At 35.5% G+C, this 23,236-nt stretch overlaps 1 protein-coding gene across 1 annotated transcript in view; it reads left to right on the top strand.

Annotated features, from left to right (window-relative positions):
- Positions 1 to 23,236, top strand: part of Scn9a (sodium channel, voltage gated, type IX alpha subunit) — a 78,864-nt gene that overhangs the window by 7,879 nt on the left and 47,749 nt on the right. The window contains exons 7-15 of the mRNA XM_013027294.1: positions 2,519 to 2,536; positions 6,178 to 6,241; positions 7,224 to 7,365; positions 10,097 to 10,303; positions 12,348 to 12,635; positions 14,667 to 15,038; positions 17,989 to 18,118; positions 20,554 to 20,792; positions 22,761 to 22,934. Coding sequence (XP_012882748.1) covers positions 2,519 to 2,536; positions 6,178 to 6,241; positions 7,224 to 7,365; positions 10,097 to 10,303; positions 12,348 to 12,635; positions 14,667 to 15,038; positions 17,989 to 18,118; positions 20,554 to 20,792; positions 22,761 to 22,934 — 1,634 coding nt within the window. The remainder of the gene's footprint in view (positions 1 to 2,518; positions 2,537 to 6,177; positions 6,242 to 7,223; positions 7,366 to 10,096; positions 10,304 to 12,347; positions 12,636 to 14,666; positions 15,039 to 17,988; positions 18,119 to 20,553; positions 20,793 to 22,760; positions 22,935 to 23,236) is intronic.

The raw sequence follows: 23,236 nt of genomic DNA, 5'->3' as shown, positions 1-23,236 counted from the left end.
TCAAAAGTGGGTATTAGAGTATCTTAAATAAATCATGACTGTGTTCTCTTATTAATTAGCCCCATATAGAGTTTATCACAGGAGTGTTGAATACTAGTAAAAATAAGATCACAATTGTATTCCCTTTCTAACACATGGAATGTATATGAGTGACATTATGTATGAACAGACACACCTTATTAGTTTGATTCAAGAATAATGAGACAAGAAAACATTCCAACATACATACTGGTCCCTAAAGGGGGTCAGATAACAAAGAGAAGGACTCTCTTTAGATAATGAAGAGCAGTACACATTTTTTTAACTAAATGCCTCCTTTCCCACTCATTGAGCAAAATAGAAATAAACAATCTAGCCAACTTGGTAAAAAATTGTAAATAAAAGTATTTGAAGCTGAAATGCTCAAAAGCCACAAACGATCACGTAAGATGATGCTAAGTGAAATGAACCCCAAGATAGGAACACAAGAGGTCTGTCTTTATTGTTATTGTTTGAAATGTACCATGTGATTTTATTTGTTGTTGCTGCTGTTGTTTCCTTTGTATGTTCTTTCCCCTGTGGCATATCCCCAGTTGTCGCTTTACTTGACTTTGGTACACTGCATCTTGTATATACGTATGTCTAATCTGGGGAGGGGAAGGGGAATAACAAAACACTGAAAGAAGGACACAGGATGACCCATTGCAACAAGGATACCCACAGGACAGTATACTGGAAATGAACTTTATAACTTTGGGTGTGTGAGGTAAGAGGGTGGGGGATGGTATGGAAGGTAGGAATGTGGGAGGTGGAGGAGGGAAGGGATGGATAGTGGGACAACAACAAGGAAGGGAAGGGGTAACAATGATCCACAAGTAATGCACTCATTGTCTTACTCATGTAACTGTGACCCCTCTGTACAGCAGCTTTACAATAAAATAAAATAAATTGAAAAATAACAAAAGACTTAAGAAAACTAAATGTTTGTAAATAAAATATTTAAAATACTACTACCATTTGGCTAGGAATTTAGCATTTTTCCTTCTTTCTATCTAGTTTCTGGAATTATATTTTAATTGACTTTTTTAACCTTAACTACATTTGCATTTATGCCAATCTAGGGAAGGAGTATTCTATCAAAAAGTACATATTTGGAGGAATTCATGCCTGCTGGGAAATAGTTCTTTACTCCACAGTACAAATTAAGAGACAATTGACTTTGCAATATGAATTGACAGTAGCTGTATTAGATCCATAATTCACATGGGCTCATTATTTTCCTCTCCTTGAGACAGGAAGTTGACCCTGTACCTGGCCAAAAATAATCACATTGTTAGATTCTATATGTAGAAAAATTTGCCCTGAACAGGCTGATCCTTGTGGGATGCCTTGAAATGTTAGGGTCTCCAGTAGGCAACTGTTACTGACATTTGTCAAACATTCTGATATTGGATCTTTTCCTGGTTGGAGAGATTGTCTTTCTTGTTTACTTTCTTTATTCAATTTCTGGTATATTTTAACTTTGAATGTTTTACAAGTATTGCAAGCTCTTATATTTGAGCAAGTAATCTGAGTACTTGTAGCTAAAGAAAGGACAAGAAATTCAATTTGAACAAATGATCTCATTTGGAATATCATTTTTCTAGGCCAAACTAGAGAATCTCCTCAAATCATGTAAAGATTTAATTTGACATGGTATGTACAACATTCAGTTAGACCACCTAAAGGAGATACTGTTCACTAAATCTTGCTTTAACATTATCCTTCCAAGCATAAGGAGAAAAAGAAACACAGGGGAAAGAGGAAGGGGACAAAGTTTTTATGGTAATAGAGGAGAGAAGACTGATGAAGCTGTCCATCTGTAGGAAGCCATTTGACTCAGAAAATTTGAGAGCCAGTTCTATCTTCAAATCCCCAATGATTGTATAGAATTACAAGTCTAGATAAATTCTCTTGGGTTGAGAAATGCACATCCAAGTTCTTTGATCATGAAATTTTGATGACATATGCATGTGATTCTGCTTTCTACTGGCTCTTCTAAATAGTGTGAAGCCTTTCAAACTATTTTTTTGCTATTATTGTACTCAAAAGACCCACTCTTTGTGTTCTAGACTTATAAATGATCTGGTTTTTATTATTTTGTGGGTCATGAAAAACTAATTTGCCTTGTGAAAATACATTCTGGTATAATACATTAAGCCTTGTAATTTTACATCCTGTGAGTATTTATAAGAACATGAAATACATATGATTTCCAGTTCTCTCTCTCTTATAAAAGATAATACTAGCCAAGGTAAATTTCCCCGCCATCAGGACCAGTGCTAATACCTTTGGCCAAGACAATGCAGTTCATTCATTCAGTTTTGCTTAGTGTCAGTATTTGTATAATACCTTCTTCAATTGTACTGTGACTTTTCTGGTAAAACAAATACTTCTGTAGGTGCAGATACATAGTATGGTTTTTACATAAAGGAAACACATTTTCCAATGGAGTTTTAACTACTATTTTAGCACTGATTGGTCTTCCTCCACAGGAAAGGTTTTATACAGCCAGAAAGTATGCATTGAATATGAAAACTGAATGAAATCCATCAGTAAATGCTGAAGTGATGCAACACATGTCAAAGATGTATCACCTTTGGGGTTTTTTTTGTTGCCTATTAGCACAACTACACAACTACACAGAGGCCATAAACCAATTTAGTGATATTATAATAGTCTTATGTACTTTTTTCATCTTTCATTTTGTCTACTCAAGATGAGTCAAAGAGTAAAGAGCTTATGAGAATAGAAATTTTATGGGCCTAGGAAGATCCAGGCGGGGAAATCCTCCACAATTACCCTGGAATTTTACACCATGTATTCACCACACTGATGTCTCCAAATCAGCACATAGCAACGTTTGTGACATAGGTTAAAATCACTTGACTCAAACCAAATTGCATTCTTTAACAATGTCAGTACTGGCTCACTTGGCATGAAAACCTGCCAAAGTATTTATTTAATGTTTATTTAATTTGAAGTTCTGTTTATAGTTTTATAAAAGAGAATACATCAATTTTTCTTTATAGCTCAAGAATTCTGACCACGTATAATCAATAGGATGAGTAATGCTCAGATTTGTAGGAATTTTTATAATTTCTGTCACACATACTAATAATAAAACATCCATAAAAATATAACTCAAAAATTTATTATTACTTATTATTTGATGGCATTTGTCATATAATTTATTATGCTCAATTAATTTAATGTTTATTTTCAATATTTTAAATTACGTTTTAGTAGATATACAAAGGGTTTCAGTTCAACATGTCAGTTCATGAGTAGAATGCATCTTGATCATTGTCACCCCTAATCCCTCTTTCTCCCCCATCAATATGTTTATTCCTCCTCCCTCTCCTCTTTGTCCTCTTCCCCCTCCTCCTCCTCTTTCTCCTCCCCTTCCTCCTTCTTCTTCTTCTTGTCATCAGTTGTGGGGCTTAAACTAGGGGCCTGGGTGCTGTCCCTGACCCTCTTTATGCTCAAGGCTAGCCCTCTACCTATTGAGCCACAGCAGCACTTCTGGGTTAATCAGAGATTAAGATTAATAGTCCCACAGGGACTTTTCTTCCGCTGGCCAGCTTCAAACTGTGATTCTCAGATCTCCTGAGTATCTACTCTTATAGATATGAGCTACTGGTGTCCAGCTAATATATTTATTCTTGTAAGTAGAGGTATTATACTTTTGAGCTGTGTAGCATGTAAAAATTCAAAAGATATCTTTGGGTCAGGAGAAATATTTAATCTAGAATTTGAGAAGTTTTTCAATTATTACTTTTTTTGGGGGGGGTCCGGTTGTGGGGCCTGAACTCTGGGCCTGGGTGCTGTCCCTCAGCTCTTCAGCTCAAGGCTAGCATTCTACCACTTGAGCCACAGCGCCACTTCCGGCTTTTTTAGTTTTTTTGCTTATGTGGTGCTGAGGAATCGAACCCAGGGCCTCAGGCATGCAAGGCAAGCGCTCTACCACTGAGCCACCTTCCCAGCCCGAGAAGTTTTTCAAAAATACCAAAAGGTACAAAATTTGATTATGCAGGATCACAGGTAATTTGAAAAACAGTTCTTCACTTAATCAGAGTGACAAAGATTTATAGTCAAATGCAGAGAGTCACATAGTTGTAGAAATATTTAGACTCTTCTCATAAAGTCGTTCTATTTTTGAAGCCATTGAAAAAGTAATCAAGAAAAAGAAAATAGTGTGGTAGTGCATGCCCAAACCCAACACTCAAGAATTCAAGCAGTCAAGTAGCTGCAAATTATGTCAAAATCTATAATAAAAAGAAAGAACATGAAACACAGGGTATTATATTGTTAAATCCAAAAAATATTTGGTTCAAAGGAAACAAAATCTGGGGCTTGAAGTCTGGGCTTTAGGCTTAGTAGGCTGGCATTTTACCACCTGAACCATACCTCCTGACCTTGAATTTCTTAAAAGCAAATGAATTTCAGGAAAGCTATGTTTTAACAGAGAGGACCAAATTCTAGATTTTAATCAGCGTACTTTGACATTAATGTTCAGTTATTAGAAAAATTATATAAACAATTTCTTTCTAGTCCTAGCCTGCTTGATCAGACATAACATATCTTTCTAAAAATTTATTTTTCACAATTCTTCTATGACCTTCTTATTTGCCTTCAGCTGTAAGTTCTACACTTTTCCTCAATCTCATTTTGAAACTTAGTCATTCTACTTCAGAATACAGATTACATTCTTGTTTCTTTGGAGAGCAAAGCCTTTCCATACTTTATAGCCTTTCTTTACTAAAAGCTCAACCTCACATCATAGCCTAACACAATGGTATGGGCCTGCAATTCCAGCTGTTTAGAAGGCTGAAGCTGTAGGATTACAAATACAAGACTAACTTGGGCAACACATTGAGACCACATTGCAAAGAGAAAGGGGAAGAAGAGGAAGAGGAGGAGGAGAGGGGAGGAAAGGGGAGGAAGAATAGGATGAAAGGAGATGAGAAAGAGGAATGAAGAAAGAGAAAAGGTGAAGGAAAAAGCAAGAAGAAGGAAGAGGAAGGAGGAGGAGGGGGGAGGAGGAGGAAGAGGAGAAGGAGAATTTACCTTCCTCACACATTTTCATATAGTTTTTTCTTATAACAATTATAGTTTTATGTATATAATAATAGATATAAGATGTGTAGATATAAATTCTTAACTCTTAATGACTTTAATTTCAGGTAAATAAGAAGTAGCCAAGTGTAAACTATCTTATACTAGCCATCTATAGATTGGCAAGTCTATGAGCAGTAATTCCAGAATCATGTGCTTTTTCAAAATGCAGTTTTCTGGTGTGATATGGAATATGAAGATGACTTCTTGGTTTCTAGGTGAATAACTGGATTGATTGCAGAAGTTAATGAGAGAAAGGTGGACAAAATAGGAGAAAGTCACCATTAACCAGCTAACAAGTGGAGATAAAGAATAGAATATTGAGATTTTAAATAAATAGAGAAGAAGCAATAGTTGGCTTGTGATATAAATTGTAAAGTGATTGGCCTGAGATAGGGGGGAAGGAATAACAAATACATATATGATCATATAACCCTAATACATGTGATATTTATAAGCAAGAAGAGGGTGGATAACATGGTATTTTAAGAAAATTTAATTTGCTAATGTGCCCAACCTGTGCTCTCCAACTGATTTCTGCCTCTATAGGTTTCTACCATGTACCTATATCCTAATAATGAACCCACAAATGGGTTAATCCATTTATCACATTAAAGCCTTCAGGATCTAAACACTTGCGCTAGGTTCTACCTGTAAACACTGAATTGAGAGCAAACCTCCAACACATGAATATCATAGGAATAAATAAAGTCCACACCATAAGTAAATCAGTCTGAAATGCCCATGTAGATTCATGTGGACTATTTTCCTCTACCTCCAGCTCCTACTTTCATCAAACATAAAGGAAGATCCACAAAGTTAGCAATCTTGTTTGTTATTATACTCACTATCTGGCCTAGAGAAGTTATCAATCAATATTTAATCAATAGTGTAAGAGAAAATAATACATAAGTTCACTCTCTTTACCTGGAACCAGGTCTGAATATACATGGGTGTCTTTGTATTCATTAATATACCTTCTATATTACTCTTAAATCTTACATTTTGTAATGTTATATTCTTCAAATTTTTCCTAAACAGAATATTTTTATTACCTGGAGGGATCCAAAGATGCTCTCCTTTGTGGTTTCAGCACAGATTCAGGGTATGTAAACGTTTTCTAAAACTCTAAATGATGCAAAAGAAGAAAAATGCATAATCATTTAATTTGCTGATTAGAGCTTTAGTTCAGTGCTTCTTCTTACTAGAAATAAAACTAGTAAAATCAATTTGTCTTTTCATGCCAAAGTTCAACTCATCAAACTACATATGCCTTCTAGGTAACTAAGTAGATTTTTGTTCCCCTTACACTTAAGTAAAGATATTTTTAAGAACTTCATGTTTATCCAAATACCCTTCTATTTTTCCCTCATAGTGGCTTTATTTTGCAGGAGACTTGGGACATTGGGGTTATAAAATCAACTAGAAATAGTTGCTGCTTCCCAACTCAAATCTTATAGCATTGTATTTATATAATCCATTGCATTTATGTAATGCTATCATGAAAAACAATGCATCAATTTTAAAAAAGGAACAATATTTTAAGGCTACAAATCTATGAACTTTCACAAATGTTATATCTTGACTATTCCTGGTTATAATTCACTCCAAGAATGATATTTGGAGAAGCAATCTTGGTAGAGGACTTCACATCAAGCCTAATTGATCCATGAACTATTGTATAACATCTGGTAGAGGTTTCTGAGTTTTGATGATGTTGATGATGTTGCTGATCCCATCTAACATTTATACAGTGCTTTTTTATGTGCAGAAAATAGGATGAGGAATCAATATACATTCTCATATCTAAATCTAATACCGATATTATCACTGTGAGTTAAGTACTATAATCCTGATTTCACAAAGGGAAAGAACAGTACCTTCAAGCAAGTTGACAAGGTCATCAACTAAGCAAATAGTAGAGTGGGATTTCAACCCACTTCTTCCTGACTCCCAATAATGTGTTCTTAGACATTATTCAACACTGTCCCCCAATAAAAGGAACTTTGATACTGTCATTTTCTGTGGAACTCTTTACCTTGTCTCCTGAAGGCATGCTGAGATATAATGTCCTTTTTCTTGTGTAGTCAGTGTCCAGAGGGCTACTCTTGTGTCAAGGCTGGAAGAAACCCTGATTATGGCTACACCAGCTTTGACACTTTCAGCTGGGCCTTCTTAGCCTTGTTTCGGCTGATGACTCAGGATTACTGGGAAAACCTTTACCAACAGGTGAGTGCCAGGAGAAGTATGCATGGATGAATGGCATAAATATTTGGTGCATATCATTTTCTGGCTTCATAAATAAATATTTCTGTCAGTTGAAAATATAGAAAACAGTACTGTTTAGTACTATGATTGGAATGGATACATCATGTAACATAAATAAATCTCTCATCCTGGTATTGACTATGTTCTCTTCTTCAATATATCATCCTATTGGGTTAAAAGGAAGTATCAGTAAACATCCTGTAATGGTCTCTCAAGCTACTAACACTCTGTTTTCCTCATGCAATTGAGGTGTCCTGAGTGCATGAGGTTCTCCTTTTCTCATAGGCTCTCCATGTGTTTTACTTTGATCTCCTGTTTACAATGACTCACATTTTCTTAATGATAGAAGGTGAATGACACTGAAATGCATTGATTTTATATATGAAGGTAGCATAATAAAACTCACTGAAGCTGCTGAATAGTAGTGAGGTGGGAAAGATTGAAAAGGAGAACACATGAGAGGGTCAACCTAATTAAAGTACAATGATATATGCATGTGAAATCCCTACTCCTTTGGTATATACATGAATATGAACGGCTGAATGTGAAACAGGCTTTGTTGAGTACCAGGTGCTAGGCAAAAATTAGAGATGACTAGAGATGGCGAAACTAGTGATAAATGTGGCCCGACTACTTTATATACACGTGTTAGAATAGAACACTGAAATCTGTTGAAAAATTGTTTTAAAAAGGAGTAAGAGAAGTAGAGAGACTGATAGAGGGGATGAGTTTGGGGTCAATGAATGCATATATGGAAATGTCACAATAAATTGCCTTATATAAAAAAACTATATCTTAATTTTTTTAAACTATTACTTCTCTAATACTTTTCCTCCAGTCAATTACTCCTGCTCTAGACTTTCATGGCCCATGAACAATCCCCCAGTTTATAATATCAGTCTCTTGTGCTATAATTTTTCATTCGCACCTCATCCCTTGATGTGACCCTCTTGAAGTTGTGATGTATTCTTAGCACCAAATCCCAAAAGAACTGAAATGATTTTTTTCTGTTATAAATAGCAATGAACCACTTGCCTCATGAATTCTACATGAGGTGTGTTCATATATTTATTTAACTTTTGAGAATATTGTAAGTGAGTATAAAAACGACATGAAAATTGTAAGGAAGAAAAGTAACACAAATGATTTGGAGGGGTGGCTGAGAACAGAGCAACACTACTTAGCCCAGGTTTCCTTAAGTGCCTGTGCTCTAGCAACCCTCCTTCCCAGCTTCCCAGGTGTCCTCAGTGAACCAGGTTCCAATTGTTATAATACAAAATAGACGGGAGCATCTACCACAATTAGAAAAATGCAAACTGAAACATGAGGTATGTATAACTTTTCACCATTCAAAATAACAAAGATCAAACAGGCTTTCAAAGGCAATAATTAATGGGACATATTCTAACAGAGGTAGACTTTCAATGATGCTTCTGTTAACCACTAGAGAAAGTAACACTGGCATTGTTAATACAGAAATTCCAATGAAAAATAAAATGACTGTACTCATGAGCTGTCAATTACACTATAGAAATGTATTTAAAAGAAGAACATAATAACAACAAACTGATAGAAAAAGGGATTGAGTTGCTTGGCATCCGATATTTGAGAAAGATTTTTATTTTAAAGTTTGTTGATACTATTTTGAATCAATTTTAAAATGTAAAATGTAATGCATGAGAGACTAGCAGAGTGACTTAAATGAGATCACCTCCCTAACACGTGTGAGGCCATCAATTCAAACCCCAATACTGCCAAAAGAAAAAAAAGGAATGAATGATGAAAGATAAATTGCACTTTAAAATTATTAATGAGAAGGTTAGTTAAAAACAAATTCATGGGCTGAGGCTCAGTGGTAGAGCGCTTGCCTTGCATGCATGAGGCCCTGGGTTTGATTCCTCAGCACCACATAAGCTGAAAAAGCCGGAACTGGTGCTGTGGCTCAAGTGGTAGAGCACTAACCTTGAGCTGAAGAGCTGAGGGACAGTGCCCAGGCCCAGAGTTCAGGCCCCACAACCAAAAAAAAAAAAATTACTCAATGAGGATAATGTCTTACATTAAACTAAAAATAATTAGTATTTTATGTTAAAGGATGCATTTTAGTTGGGTGCTGGTGGCTTATACTTGTAATCTTAGCTACTCAAGTTAAACCTGAGATCTGAGGATAATGGCTCAAAGCCAGCTCAGTCAGTAAACTCCCTGAGACTCTTTTCTCCCATAAACTACTCAAAAAAAATCCTGAAGTGACACTGTGGCTCAAGTAGGAGGGTGCTCATCTTGAGCAAAAGAAACTCAGGGACAGCTCCGAAGCCCAGATTTCAAGCCCCAAAGACTGTAAAAAAAAGAAAAGAAAAGAATCTTAACACATCTTAACACATCAAAAGTCTACAGATAATGCTTCAAACATTTTCAAAAGATCATATGAGCTAATTTTCCTATTAATTTTAGAACTGAGAAAAACAAAATTATTCCACTATTATACATAATGACCTACTAATCACTGTATTTATTGTACTAAAATGTGTTTGTTTTAATTTTGATAGGTTGGCATGGATTTTTAAATTTACTCTTTTATACTTTTATATCATAAGTTAATATAAAATAGTAAATGTCTCCATGTCAAGATTCACACATAGTTTATGAAAACCTTTTCCTATTATCAAAATAGAAATGATTTCCCTTTTTTTGTTAGACACTGCGTGCTGCTGGCAAAACCTACATGATCTTCTTCGTTGTGGTCATTTTCCTGGGTTCCTTTTACCTGATCAACTTGATCCTGGCTGTGGTGGCCATGGCCTATGAAGAGCAGAATCAAGCCAACATTGAAGAAGCTAAACAGAAAGAGATAGAATTTCAGCAGATGTTAGATCGACTCAAAAAAGAACAAGAAGAAGCTGAGGTACTGCTGTTTGGTTTAAAATTGTTCCTATAGGTAGAGATGCAAAAGGTATAACACAGGCTATATGCCCAGCCTATCCTGGATTTTCCTTATGCTCAGCCTATCCCAGTTTTCCTTTAATGAAGGAACCAGTTCTGAACTGAGCTAGAATTAATGCCTTCCTGGTATTCATCTATGAGTAGTGTTTAAGATGTTCTGAGGTTGTTGTCCTAAACCTGTCACTCACAACACCTCAGTGTGTAGGGGATTATGCAGAGGTTCAGAATACGAATGATTCATTTCCCCAGAGTCACAATTCTATAACATGGTTTAAGGAAAACTATTCTAATGCTAAAGTTAACAGGTAGATTATGGAGAAGATAGCAATATATGCATCAATTTTTAATGGGAATATTTCTAGAATTAAAACTTGAAAATTAAGAAAGTCACAATTATGGAGGTGATAACAAAGACCAAGTCACACGTCATTGAAGAGTCATCTCTAAACTTTCTCCAAAGAGCTTTTCAGGAGAAAAGCTGCGGAATCTTTGAATAACTAAAACATAATTTCAAATATGCTGTAAAAATCCTTAATTTTTTGATGATTGGATCCAGTTAAATATCCTCACAGAATCTAAAGTTATTAAGGCAGAATGGTAATCTGTGATGTAGAGAAAATTCAATATGCAAGTACAAATAGCATAGCATTTTAAACATTAGTAAAAATGAGAAAATATTTAAATTAAGAAAATGAAAAGTTAAAGTGATTTTATCTTGTAGCTTAGACTTTTGTTCATCCATAAAACTGGGTAGCTTAAGAAAAATCTGATTCATGAGAGAAATATATTGAAGTTAGTAATAAGATATGTTCAAAATTTTAAAATTATAGACATGAAAGACTAGAATCAACAAATAGTTTAAATAGGGATACAGGTGGACCCATTGCAACAATAAGATGTACAAGTCATTATGTCGAAAAGCGAACTTTACAACTTTGGTGTGGGGGGGAGGAGCAGGTGCGGGGAGGTGGAGGGAGTATGGGAAAGGATGGGAAGGGGAAGCAAAGAGGAGGCAACAATGCTTGAAAAGAAATGTACTCGTTATCTTGCCCATGTAATTGTAACTCCTCTGTACGGTATTCTCACAATAAAAAAAGAAAAGAAAAGAAAGACTAGAATCAGTAACCCCTCTGTCAGTCACCTTTAAAATAAAATTTTAATTACAAAAAGACAAGAATCAATACCAACTCTAGTAATATTTATGAGATAAGACTATAATTACTTTCTACTACTTTGTATCTTATATCTCAATCTTTTACAAGAATTATCTTTCAGGCAGGAGTTGGCTCAGTGGTAGAGTGCTTGCCTTGCATGCATGAGTCCCTGGGTTCGATTCTTTAGCACCACATAAGCAGAAAAAGCCGGAAGTGGCACTTATGGCTCAAGTGGTAGAGCACTAGCCTTGAGCTGAAGAGTTGAGGGACAGCGCCCAGGCCCAGAGTTCAGGCCCCACGACGGACAAAAAAAAAAAATTATCTTTCATTAAAAGCTAATTTTATAGAGATAATATGGGTGTCAAATTACCACATGTACCATTTAGAGAAACTTTAGAACATCTTTTTAGGATAGTGTTAGCTGACCTGAGATTTTTGAGATGGCCGTTTTTTCAGACGCTATTATGTTTAGTACTTAATTTTTGTTTTCAAAATACTCAGTACCATTAAGCTATATAGTACAATAACTCTATTGATAAAATTGAGCTAATTACTGGGTATGTGAACTCCTTATTTTTAATTCTATGTCCACAAAACTATTTAGTAAAATTGCAACATAAACTATATAAATTGCTTTGTGGTAAGCAATCTGGTAACAAGTAATAGTTAGATTTTGAAGTACAATGGAGCTCTATTGTAATGTAGATGAAGACACAGTGTGCTTCTGGTCTTTACCACTTTTAGAACCCAACTAAATCAAGAGTGAGATTTAATGATGAGAGATGGGTATCCTGTAATAGAATTTCCCAGAGTTTTGATGCTTTACATATGTGGAATGTCTTGGCCCGACAGGCAATAGCAGTAGCAGCTGCTGAATACACAAGTATTGGACGAAGCAGAATCATGGGCCTCTCAGAGAGTTCTTCTGAAACATCCAAACTGAGTTCAAAGAGTGCTAAGGAAAGAAGAAACAGAAGAAAGAAAAAGAATCAGAAGAAACTCTCCAGTGGGGAGGAAAAGGGAGATGAGGAGAAGTTGTCCAAATCCGGATCAGAAGAGAGCATCAGAAGGAAAAGCTTCCACCTGGGTGTTGAAAGTCATAAACGAGCACGAGAGAAGAGACTGTCCACCCCTAATCAGGTAACACAGACACTCTAATTGTGTCGGCACACCCAGGAAAGCAGTCCACAGGGTTTACTCTAGGGCTAGACACCGCAGGAGAAGGATGTGGGTTGTTTCATTGATGTGCCTATAGGTTTAGAAAATCCCATTTATTGCTGCTGATTCATGGAAAGAAATTAGACATGGATTTAAGTTGTTGTTTGAAGGGAATTACAGTTTCAACATTGTTCTACCTTCTTTACTCATCAAGTTTCTAAAACAATATATTGCTTAGAACCATTATAAAAATGAAGACACTATTCACATAATAAGGTGACTTTCATAGTTATATAATAGTTGCACTTTTAAATACTCAATCTTGGGCTGGGATGTAGCTCAGTGGCAAAGCGCTTGCCTAGCAAGTGCAACATCCTGGGTTCGATCCCCAGTACCAAAAAAGAAAAGACAAAAAAAATACAGTTAAATACTCAATCTTGGACTAGGTTTATCTTGATTCTTCACACTCTAGGCAATGGTATCAGCAGTCAATATCAGGCACCCAATGTGCAGACATCCTCCACCTCCAATCACAAAAGCTGTTCAATAGTAGCTTTATGTACTTACTATAGACCTACCTTTAGGAGGTCTGTTTATCTATTTGTGTGGAACTGTTTTTTGTTTTATTCATCTGAAACTCATACCTCAGGCCCCTCTGCCTACAACTGTGTGCAGACCCTAAAGATAAACTAGGGTTTCTATTCTTCTTAACACTTCCTCCACCACATGATCGACATAAAATCATTTTTCTAAAAAAAAAATCTAGTTGTCCCTTACCCAGCTTGAAAAGAAAGAGAGAGAGATAGACAGACAGACAGACAGAGAAATTAATGATATTCTGTTAAACAAGCACTGAAAACAAGATCCAAATCTTATTCATACCATAAAGAGCCTTTGGCTTTACTTTCTCAGCTTTCTCTTCCTTCCCAGAAACTCACCAAACTGTGAGTTTCACTCTTACCGCAGGTTTTCATGCCTTCTTGCTTTTATTACTTAGTGCACACATCTCTCTTGAACTAAAATGCTTTTCTCCTAATGTCTCCTGTCACTGCGCCACCTGCTCCACCATTAGCTCAGATGCTTCTCATCCAACACTTAGTCTTCTGTCCTCCATTCTCCCTATGTGCTCTTCCATACCACATAGTTATTACCTGCTTCAACTTTGCCTTCACTTAAAATCTCAAACTTCTAGCCCATGCAACTTCAAGACCCTGTGAGACACACAGAAATAGAATACAGAGTCCACAAAACTGTTTTAAAAGATTTTTTGATGGCGAGGTGGAACATGAAAACACATGACATCAGCTTTAATAAGTTGACAAGAACTACACATGCTTGTTGTAAGGTGAAAATCTCATCAGATTCATGTCAGTGACAGTTAATTTGTCTTTATAATAGCAAGTACTGGTGTTTATTAAACTTGATGCTTTCAAAGAGTTTACCTTGAGTTTTGGTTTATAGGAACAGTTCATCCTGGACCTGGGTCATTTAGGTTTAATTTCCACCCCCCTCCCCATCCCCCTTTGATCAAGGACAAGTTCTTCTGCATGTTCTGAGTTTTGTGACTTTATAAGTTTGTGGTACTAAAAAACCTCCAGGTCATACAGTGTACTTGCAAGTTATGTAACACAGAGAAGATGATGGTTGGTCTTTACAGTTTACAGGGTCTTTACACTTAAGAAAGTTCAAAAAAAAAGTTACAATTTCTTCTGGAGATTGGGACTGATGTACGATAAGCTAAATGACAGATTTCAATGAATAATTTCTTTATAAGTTATGCCTATCAAACAAGATGAGTTATGTGCTTAATAGAGAGGCCACTGTAAGATGTAACCACATTGAGCTATGTAGATAACCTACCTGGACATAAAAGAATGAATTTACCAAATTAGTTCATCCTTTTTTTAGGGGAAATTATCTTCTGCCATCAGGTCCAGAAGTTCAGTGGTAGTTTTCTGATTTTTACTGCTATTCAAACACAGGTCACCTTATATTTATTTGCTTTTTCTACAGTCACCACTCAGCATCCCTGGTTCCTTGTTTTCTGCGAGGCGCAGCAGCCGAACAAGTCTTTTCAGCTTCAAGGGGCGAGGAAAAGAGATAGGATCTGAGACAGAATTTGCCGATGATGAACACAGCATTTTTGGAGACAATGAGAGCAGACGGGGTTCACTGTTTGTGCCTCACAGACCCTGGGAACGGCGCAGCAGTAACATCAGCCAGGCCAGTAGGTCCCCCCCAATGCTGCCAGTGAACGGGAAGATGCACAGTGCCGTGGACTGCAATGGTGTGGTGTCTCTGGTTGATGGACCCTCAGCCCTCATGCTCCCCAATGGACAGCTTCTTCCAGAGGTGATAATAGATAAGGCAACTTCTGATGAGAGCGTAAGGACATTTTCCATAGCTTAGGCATGGCTGGGATTTTTCTTCTGCATCAGTCTCTCTGCTGAGGGCCTGCTTCTGGCCCATGAATGGCACTGCATTCTGCAACCCTACCTCACTCTTTAGAAAGTGGAAATACTTCTCAAACTTTTAACTCATTTACCTACTTGATTCACTTTTCGTTATATGCATCTCTTCCAAGATACTTTATATCCCATTTTGCAAAAGTACTTATCTATTGATGTTGTGATTAAAAATTACAACTCGTTGATTTTATAAAGATACCTATAGAGAGAAGTAGAGAGAGATATCAGCACACAATGCTTTGAGAGTGCTAATTTTATCCATTGATAATACATCCCATATCAATAAAGAAATTCAGATTATTTGCCACCTACTGTCTTTTCAGGCAACTACATATATATGTATATATATATATATATATATAATAACAATTATTATTGTAGCAAAAACATAGGATTTCAAGAACTCTATGAGGTGAATGGGGAAAGTGAAGCACAGGGGAAGAAAGGGGTTTGTTCTTATCACTAAACTAAAGAAAAGCTGAGGTTTAAACTAAGACCCTATGTTGCACAGCTGTGGTTCTTAACCTCCCTGCCCTGCTGACTCTCCAATGGAAAGCAGGCTTCTTACCTTGCAAATAATTCAGAATGGCTGTGCTTAATTCCCTACAGCAATGGAACGTGCTGCTTTCATTTGAAAAGCACCTTTCAGGAAGTGGCACTGTGGCTCAAAGTGGTAGAGCACTAGCCTTGAGCAAAAGACCTTAAGATGCAGGGCCCAGGCCCCATGTTCAAGCCCCACGACCAACAAAAAAAAATGATAAAAAAAATAAATAAAAAAGACTTTTCCTCTGCCAACTATGAATACAGAATGAAAGAGCTAAGACCCATACACTGACTCAAATAAATACACATGAACACAAAACTGATAAGACTCCAAAACAGTATCAAGAAATAAGAAATCCTGAATGATTATAGAGATTTATTAGGCAAGAAAATGACATCTTTCAGATTCCTGGAGTCTCTAGGATGCTTCCTTAATCCATTCACTATTCTTTATTGCACTACTCAAGGGCTAGGACTAACCCTACAGGCTCCTAATATATGCTATATGTTAATGTATTACTATTAGCAGACTTTGTAGTATTTTAAGTGAGAATAAAATTTCATCAAAGCCATGGCCACACATGTTTCAGTTTGGATAAATGCATGTGCACAGAGATAACTTGGACACCTTTATGCTTGCATGATACAGCTTCAGCCTTTCTGTCAAGGTTTTTTTTCTTTTCTTATTAGTAAGCATGTAAAAACTGCATGGATCTATTTTTATGTTTTCTTTTTCAATGATGTGCATAATGTGTAAAATATTATGTAATATATATCAGAATTAGAGATTATTACACATATTTAAAGGAAGTGGTTTTATTTAAAGGATTATTTTTGACATAGAAAAAAATCAAGCCTGCAATCTTAAAGCCAAAATTGCAAAAGCAGAGACATTATAAATGCAACCATTGCAATAAAAGTTTGGCATAATACATAGTTTAGATGAAAAAATGGCAAATGATAAAATTTCTATACTTTGGACATGTCTAGAGGAAAAAATTATTATCAGGAAAATAAAGTCTTGCTAGGCTTGAAGGAAAGTAATTTGCTTCTAGAAAAATCAGTAAAATTAGTGATAGTAACAAAGAAAATGTGGTTATAGAGAGATCTCTACATAGTGATGTGTTGTTTTTGTACATATGTGCATACATGTATACATGCACACACATATATATGCCTGAACATTTATATATGTAATATACATACATAAATGACTATATTTTTGCAACTACACAACTCTAGACTGTATACTTATATGAACTATATTAACATACATAGTTTTATAAAATATATATTGCATAGTGCATAAGGCAGGTAGATGACAGTTGTGGAGTTGTGGAAATATTTGTGGACATATGTATGTGTGTGCATATGTGTGTATACAAGGTATGTGTTGGCCTGCACTAAACAAGTATAGTTTTCTAAATTGAAATTTGCTACCATGCTTAAAAATAAGACATTGTCACTTTAAACAATGACTATGTCTGGTGTCCCTGAGCTCATATTCCTGCATGGCAATAACTTCTAGAGCTGTACAGCATCAACTCTTACTGATGGTGCTTACTTTCTTCATTTTACGACAGCTTCCATCAGTGCAGAGTGTTGTTTTCAGGCTGAGTCCTTTATCATCTTATACTCACTATGGTAACTTTTATTAGTGTTGTTACCCAACTGTGAGTAATTATAGAAAATATTATTGGAAAATAGTGAATTCTGCTACATTACACATTCAGTGGTGCAGGATATTTGTATAAATTGGATATTCAAAAAGATAGGGAGATGGCAGAAGTTCTGTGACCACAAAAGCAGCTAGATTTGTTTTACTTAAGTTTCAATGCTCACCCACAGTATGAGGCAAGTTTTTCTATCTCTACTTTACCCATGATGAAACAGTCTAGTAACTTGCTTATGATCCATACTCAGCTGTTCACAAGTAGCAGATCCATAACCTGGACCCAAAACTCTAGAAGTCTTTCTTTTAATTATTCACTCTAACTACCTAAGCAGGATTTTACTTTATAGATATACTTTATTAGAATCTATTTTTGGTTGTGGTGGTGGTTGTGAATTCAGGGCCTAGGCACTGTCTCTGAGCTTTTCTGCTTAAAGTTAGTGCTCTACCACTTAAGCCACAGCTCCAGTTCTATTCAGGCTCTGTTTGTTTGTTTGTTTAGCTGAAGGTGAGTCTCATGGACTTTCCTGTCCAGGCTGATTTTGAAATTTGTTCTCAAATTTTAGCCTCCTGAGTAGCTAGGATTACAGGCATCAAACACCAGATAGAATTCTACCCTTAAGTTTTTAATTAATCATCTTTTTTATTTCAGGGCACAAGTAATCAAATAAGAAAAAAAAGACGGTCTAGTTCTTATTTCCTGTCGGAGGATATGCTGAATGATCCTCACCTCAGACAAAGAGCAATGAGTAGAGCAAGCATATTAACAAACACTGTGGAAGGTATGTGGTAGTTTTATCTTCTTAGCTGAAATAGAAGCTAAATTCACCTTTAAGTAGTTCCATGAAGGTCTGAGGAAGAATTTTCAAATTGTAAACTGGATTTTAGCAGTAATTTAAAAAAAACTGATGAAATCTTTTTTATGTGGTTAATAATGGATGTTGCTTTTGGTGATTAAAAATAAATATCATGTGAAATGCCATTACAAAGATAAATTAAAGTACTAGCTAGAGAAAGCCACATTGCTTCAGGGCTGTGTGATTTTCTCGCTGTACAGTCTCAGAAAGGACCTCATCTCTCTGAAAGTCTCCCTATAATAAGCAAAGACAGCCATAGGTGTCAGTTTTCAAAGACGTGCTGCTTTCTACTCTGTGGAATGTGCCCTGGGGTTGACCTTGTCTATAGACTTACCCTTATCCCCACTACCCTCCCATTATAACTGCAAGTTTTTAATCCATCCCATACTATTAAGGTGAGAATAAAATACACCAATGGGGTGACTAGTGAGTTCTTTCATAAATTATTTCTTATCCATTGGTTCTGGTGTTTTTTTACATCAGTAAAAGTTTTTCCCAACCAGAATAGAATTGTCTTACTATTGTTCTGAGATCAAAGAAATGGAAAAATATATTTATGCTGTTAAAAGCAAACATTTCACTCTCAAACATCAGTCCTTATTTTTTAATGTATATATTTTTATTGTAAAGATACTGTACAGAGGGGTTACAGTTACATGAATACATTTCCTATCCAGCATTGTTACCCCCTCCATTGTATTTGCCCCACAATCCCTTCCCTCTCCACCTCCCCAACTCTTCCCCCTGCCCCCAATCCTGACGTTGTAGTTTGTTTTCAACATAGTGTCTTGTACATCTCATTGATACAATGGGTCAACTTTTATCCCTATTTAAGCATTTTGTTTTTTCCCTTCTCCTCCCCAAATTAGAAAAATGTACATCAAATACAGTGAAAACAGGGGTTATACCATGGGGGAAGAACATACCAAAGAAATAAAAAAAATCACAAAGGAGGAGGCTAAAATGCTTCATAGGAAATGTACTCATTATCTTGCCCATGTAATTGTAACCCCTCTGTTCAGTATGTTCACAATAAAAAAAAGAAATAAAAAATCACATAGTACATTATAAATATGTTAAAAAAAACAATAGCAAGAAAGAAAAAAATACCTGTGTCCCTATCTTGAAGTTCATTTCACTATGTATATATGGTCATATGTACATAGCTTTTGACCTTTTTTGCTTGTCCTAGACTTATACTAGTTATTGCAAATAATGGAAACCATGGGTCCTATGTTTCTTTGGGCCTGGCTTACTTCACTTAATATAATTTTTTCTGAGTCTTTCCATTTCCTAACAAATGTGGCGATATCATTCTTTCAGATGGGGGCATAGAATTCCATTTTATACACACATACACGCACACACACACACACAATTTTCTTGATCCATTCATCTACTGAGGGGCATCTGGGTTGGTTCCTATGGTAAATGATGCTGTGATAAACATAGTTGTGCTGGTAGCTTTAGTGTGGTCTTGTTTGTGATCATTTGAGTAAATGCCGAAAGTGGGATTGCTGGGTCATAGGGGAGATCTATGTGGAGTCTTTTAAGGAACCTCCATACTACTTTACAAAGTGGTTGAACAAGTTTTTACTCCCACCAACAATGTAGTAGGGTTCCTCTTTTGGCCACATCCCTTCCAACATCTGTTGTTATTAGAGTTCTTGATTATAGCCATACTAACTGGGGTGAGGTAGAATCTCAATGTTTTGATTTGCATTTCTTTTATGGCTAGAGAAGTTGAACACTTCTTCATGTGTCTATTTCCTCTTCAGAGAAGTTTCTCTTTAAGTCTTTATTCCACTTATTTATTGGGCAGTTGTTTCTCTGATTATTTGTTGTTGGGGAATTTAATTTTTTGAGTTGCAGGTATATTTTAGATATGAGACCCCTGTCTGTTGTATGGCTAGTGAAGATTCTCTCCCAATCCATGGGCTTTCTATTGATCTTGCTTGCTATGTCTTTGCCATGATTTATTGTGTTTCTGGGTCTCTATTAAGAAAATTTTGGCCTTTGCCAAGGAGACCTATAGTTTCTCCTATTCCTTCCTGTAATGTCAAAAATCAGTCCTTCTATGTCTGATATGTTGGTGTATTTTTATCTGAGAGATGTACATATGTCTGCCTTCAGTCATTGTTTGATTTTACTCCTTTCCCCGCTCCTTGATCTAAGTGTACAGATGCAATAAGAAATTTTTCTGTATAGATACTATGGTTTCATAGAAAAAAAACTTTTATGCTGTCTAAAGCACAATTCTTTTAGAATATTACATAGTTTTGCTGATTTGTATCTAATTATGAATAAGATATAAAAATTAATGACTTCTTACTCTCTGTTGTAATTTTTTCCCTTCTCAGAACTTGAAGAGTCCAGACAAAAATGCCCACCCTGGTGGTACAGATTTGCACACACCTTTTTGATCTGGAATTGCTCCCCATATTGGATAAAATTCAAAAAGTTTATTTATTTTATTGTAATGGATCCTTTTGTAGACCTTGCAATTACCATTTGTATAGTTCTAAACACATTATTTATGGCTATGGAACACCACCCAATGACTGAAGAATTCAAAAATGTTCTTACTGTGGGAAATTTGGTGAGTGTTGTATTGAGTGTGGAGTACCCACAGCTTTTCTTTTTGATCACCATTTCCATTTTTTTTAAATCACTGCATCTGTATTTGGGAATTATGCATGTTTATAATATATCATAAGAGTCCATGTGCACAGTCCAGCTTCTGGTGATATATGGTGTTTTTAAATAATTTTAGAGTGGTGTTAAGTTTTGTAAATAATATTGTTTCTGCATTTGTCACTTTATGAGTTAAAGGTTTTGTCTACAGCATGACTATCAACATTCATAATTTTCATACATTTTACATATATTATAATTATAAAGTAGATGCTCCTTGTATTTTTAGAAAAAATATTACCATCTCATTTTGAATAATAGGGAGAAAGTATTTGGCTTTTGGAATTCCAAAGACTTGAATTTTAATTTTGACCCAGTCTCTTGCTAGTTTTGATCTTGGATAAATATTTTGAACTCTCTTCAAGAATTAAACATTTATTCAGCCTCAAAAGACAGAAATTATGTAATTTCCTGGATGAAAAAATAAAACTGTAGATCTGCATGTGGAACAAAATTTATGCTTCTCTCTTATGCAGAATCAAGGTTTTAAAATTGACATGCAAATTAAAGGAAGGATTTGGAAAGAAGGGGACCAGGGACAGGGGAAGAAGGGAGGATAGTAAAGAAAGCGCTAGGGGGGAATATTATTAAGGTACACAATATCCATGGTGAAAATACCATAATGAAGCCCATTATTTTGTATAATCGTTATAAACTTATTTTACCAAGAAGAGAAAATCAAGGTCAATGTTTTACCTCTGAGTTATTACTTTCTTTCCTCTGTTTATCTTTGATAATTGACTATCTAGTTTATTTCTTTTTCTTTGTTTCTTTCTTTCATTTCTTTCTTTTTTCTTGCATTCTTTCTCTCTCTTTTTCTGTTTTTCTGATATTGGAGTTTGAACCTATTCTTGTTTAGCCTGTTCATTTGGTTAGTGCTCTACCACTTAGCTATGCCTTAAGTCTGGCTTTTTGCTTGTTACTTTGAAAACAGAATCTCATAGACTTTTCTGTCCAGGCTGGCTTTGAACTGAGATTTGGAGCATTTCAGTCTCTTGAAGCACAGGAAAATTACAGGTTCTAGAATTACAGGTGTGAGCCACTGGTGTTTAGTAGAAGCATCTAGTCTGTAATTATTAATGGAGGTGTGGATTTGTCAAATAAGTACCATCTCCAAGTTTACTGTATGTACCATTGTAAATTCAAGGGATTCAACCATATTTCTTACCTACTACCACAACCCCAAATTGAGATACTCAATAATGTTTGGAGCTACATTATTTACAAAATTAACCCATGTGATGATAGACCTGGACATTTTCATTTGAGTGATCTTTGGCCAAATCTATGAGTCAAAGTTAACCCAGATGAATCATAAGCAAGTTTTTCACTATTACCACTTTTAGTGAGTGCTCCAATACCAGTTTCATGAATTAATTATGTTTGGAATGCACTCTGTGTCAAAGATTTGGACGTTAACTCTACTGCTGTGCGAGTTACTTTTTTGCCCTCTTGTGATAAATCTTTAAACAGAGTCAATGTGTTCTTTTTTATTACTAAAAGTAGACAGACAACATGAAGAACAAAACAAAAACTGGCTCAAAATTTCAGTATCCATGAATGTTTCCATAATATCTTTCTCTGAAACAATGTGTAGTCCACATACATTTTTTGTGGAGAGGGATTAATTACCAAAGGAGTTACTTCTCTGGAATTTTAATTTCATCCTCTACATGTTATCTGACAGAACAATTAGAGCATTTTAACCTTCCAATTCTTACATGAGAGCTACCTATATCTGTTTATAAGATTTAGTGAAACATCCATTTATAAAATATCTACACCTATGAGGAACACAGCAAATGCTAAACTATCATTAATTAATTGATTCCATTGTTTTCAATAATAATAGGAAAACATATTTCTCATTTAGGTCTTTACTGGCATCTTTGCAGCTGAAATGGTTTTGAAATTAATCGCCATGGATCCTTATGAATATTTCCAAGTAGGCTGGAATATTTTTGACAGCATTATTGTGACTTTAAGTTTAGTGGAGCTTTTTCTATCTGATGTGGAAGGATTGTCAGTTCTGCGATCATTCAGACTGGTAAGGACAAGCTAACCTTGCCACTGTATTCTATAATATAAGTGTTCGTGACTATGCTTATTATTAGTAGTAGTATTTAAAACATTGAAGAGGTTGAATGAAGAGGTAAGAGTAGGCCTTAAAGTTCATTTATTTCCAATGTACTTGAAGAACTAAAACCCCATATATATTTTCACTTTATGATCTTAGGGCTGAATCTAGATCTAATTTGAAATATTATGCTAACATAATAGACATATTTTGCCTAATAGGCTAATAATTTCTTTCAAAACAAGAAGTTTATTATGCTTTACATAATTTCA

This window comes from Dipodomys ordii, unplaced genomic scaffold (assembly GCF_000151885.1).
Source record: "Dipodomys ordii isolate 6190 unplaced genomic scaffold, Dord_2.0 Scaffold5, whole genome shotgun sequence".
Taxonomy (NCBI): Eukaryota; Metazoa; Chordata; class Mammalia; order Rodentia; family Heteromyidae; genus Dipodomys; species Dipodomys ordii.
This window is presented reverse-complemented; position numbering and strand designations above follow the sequence as displayed.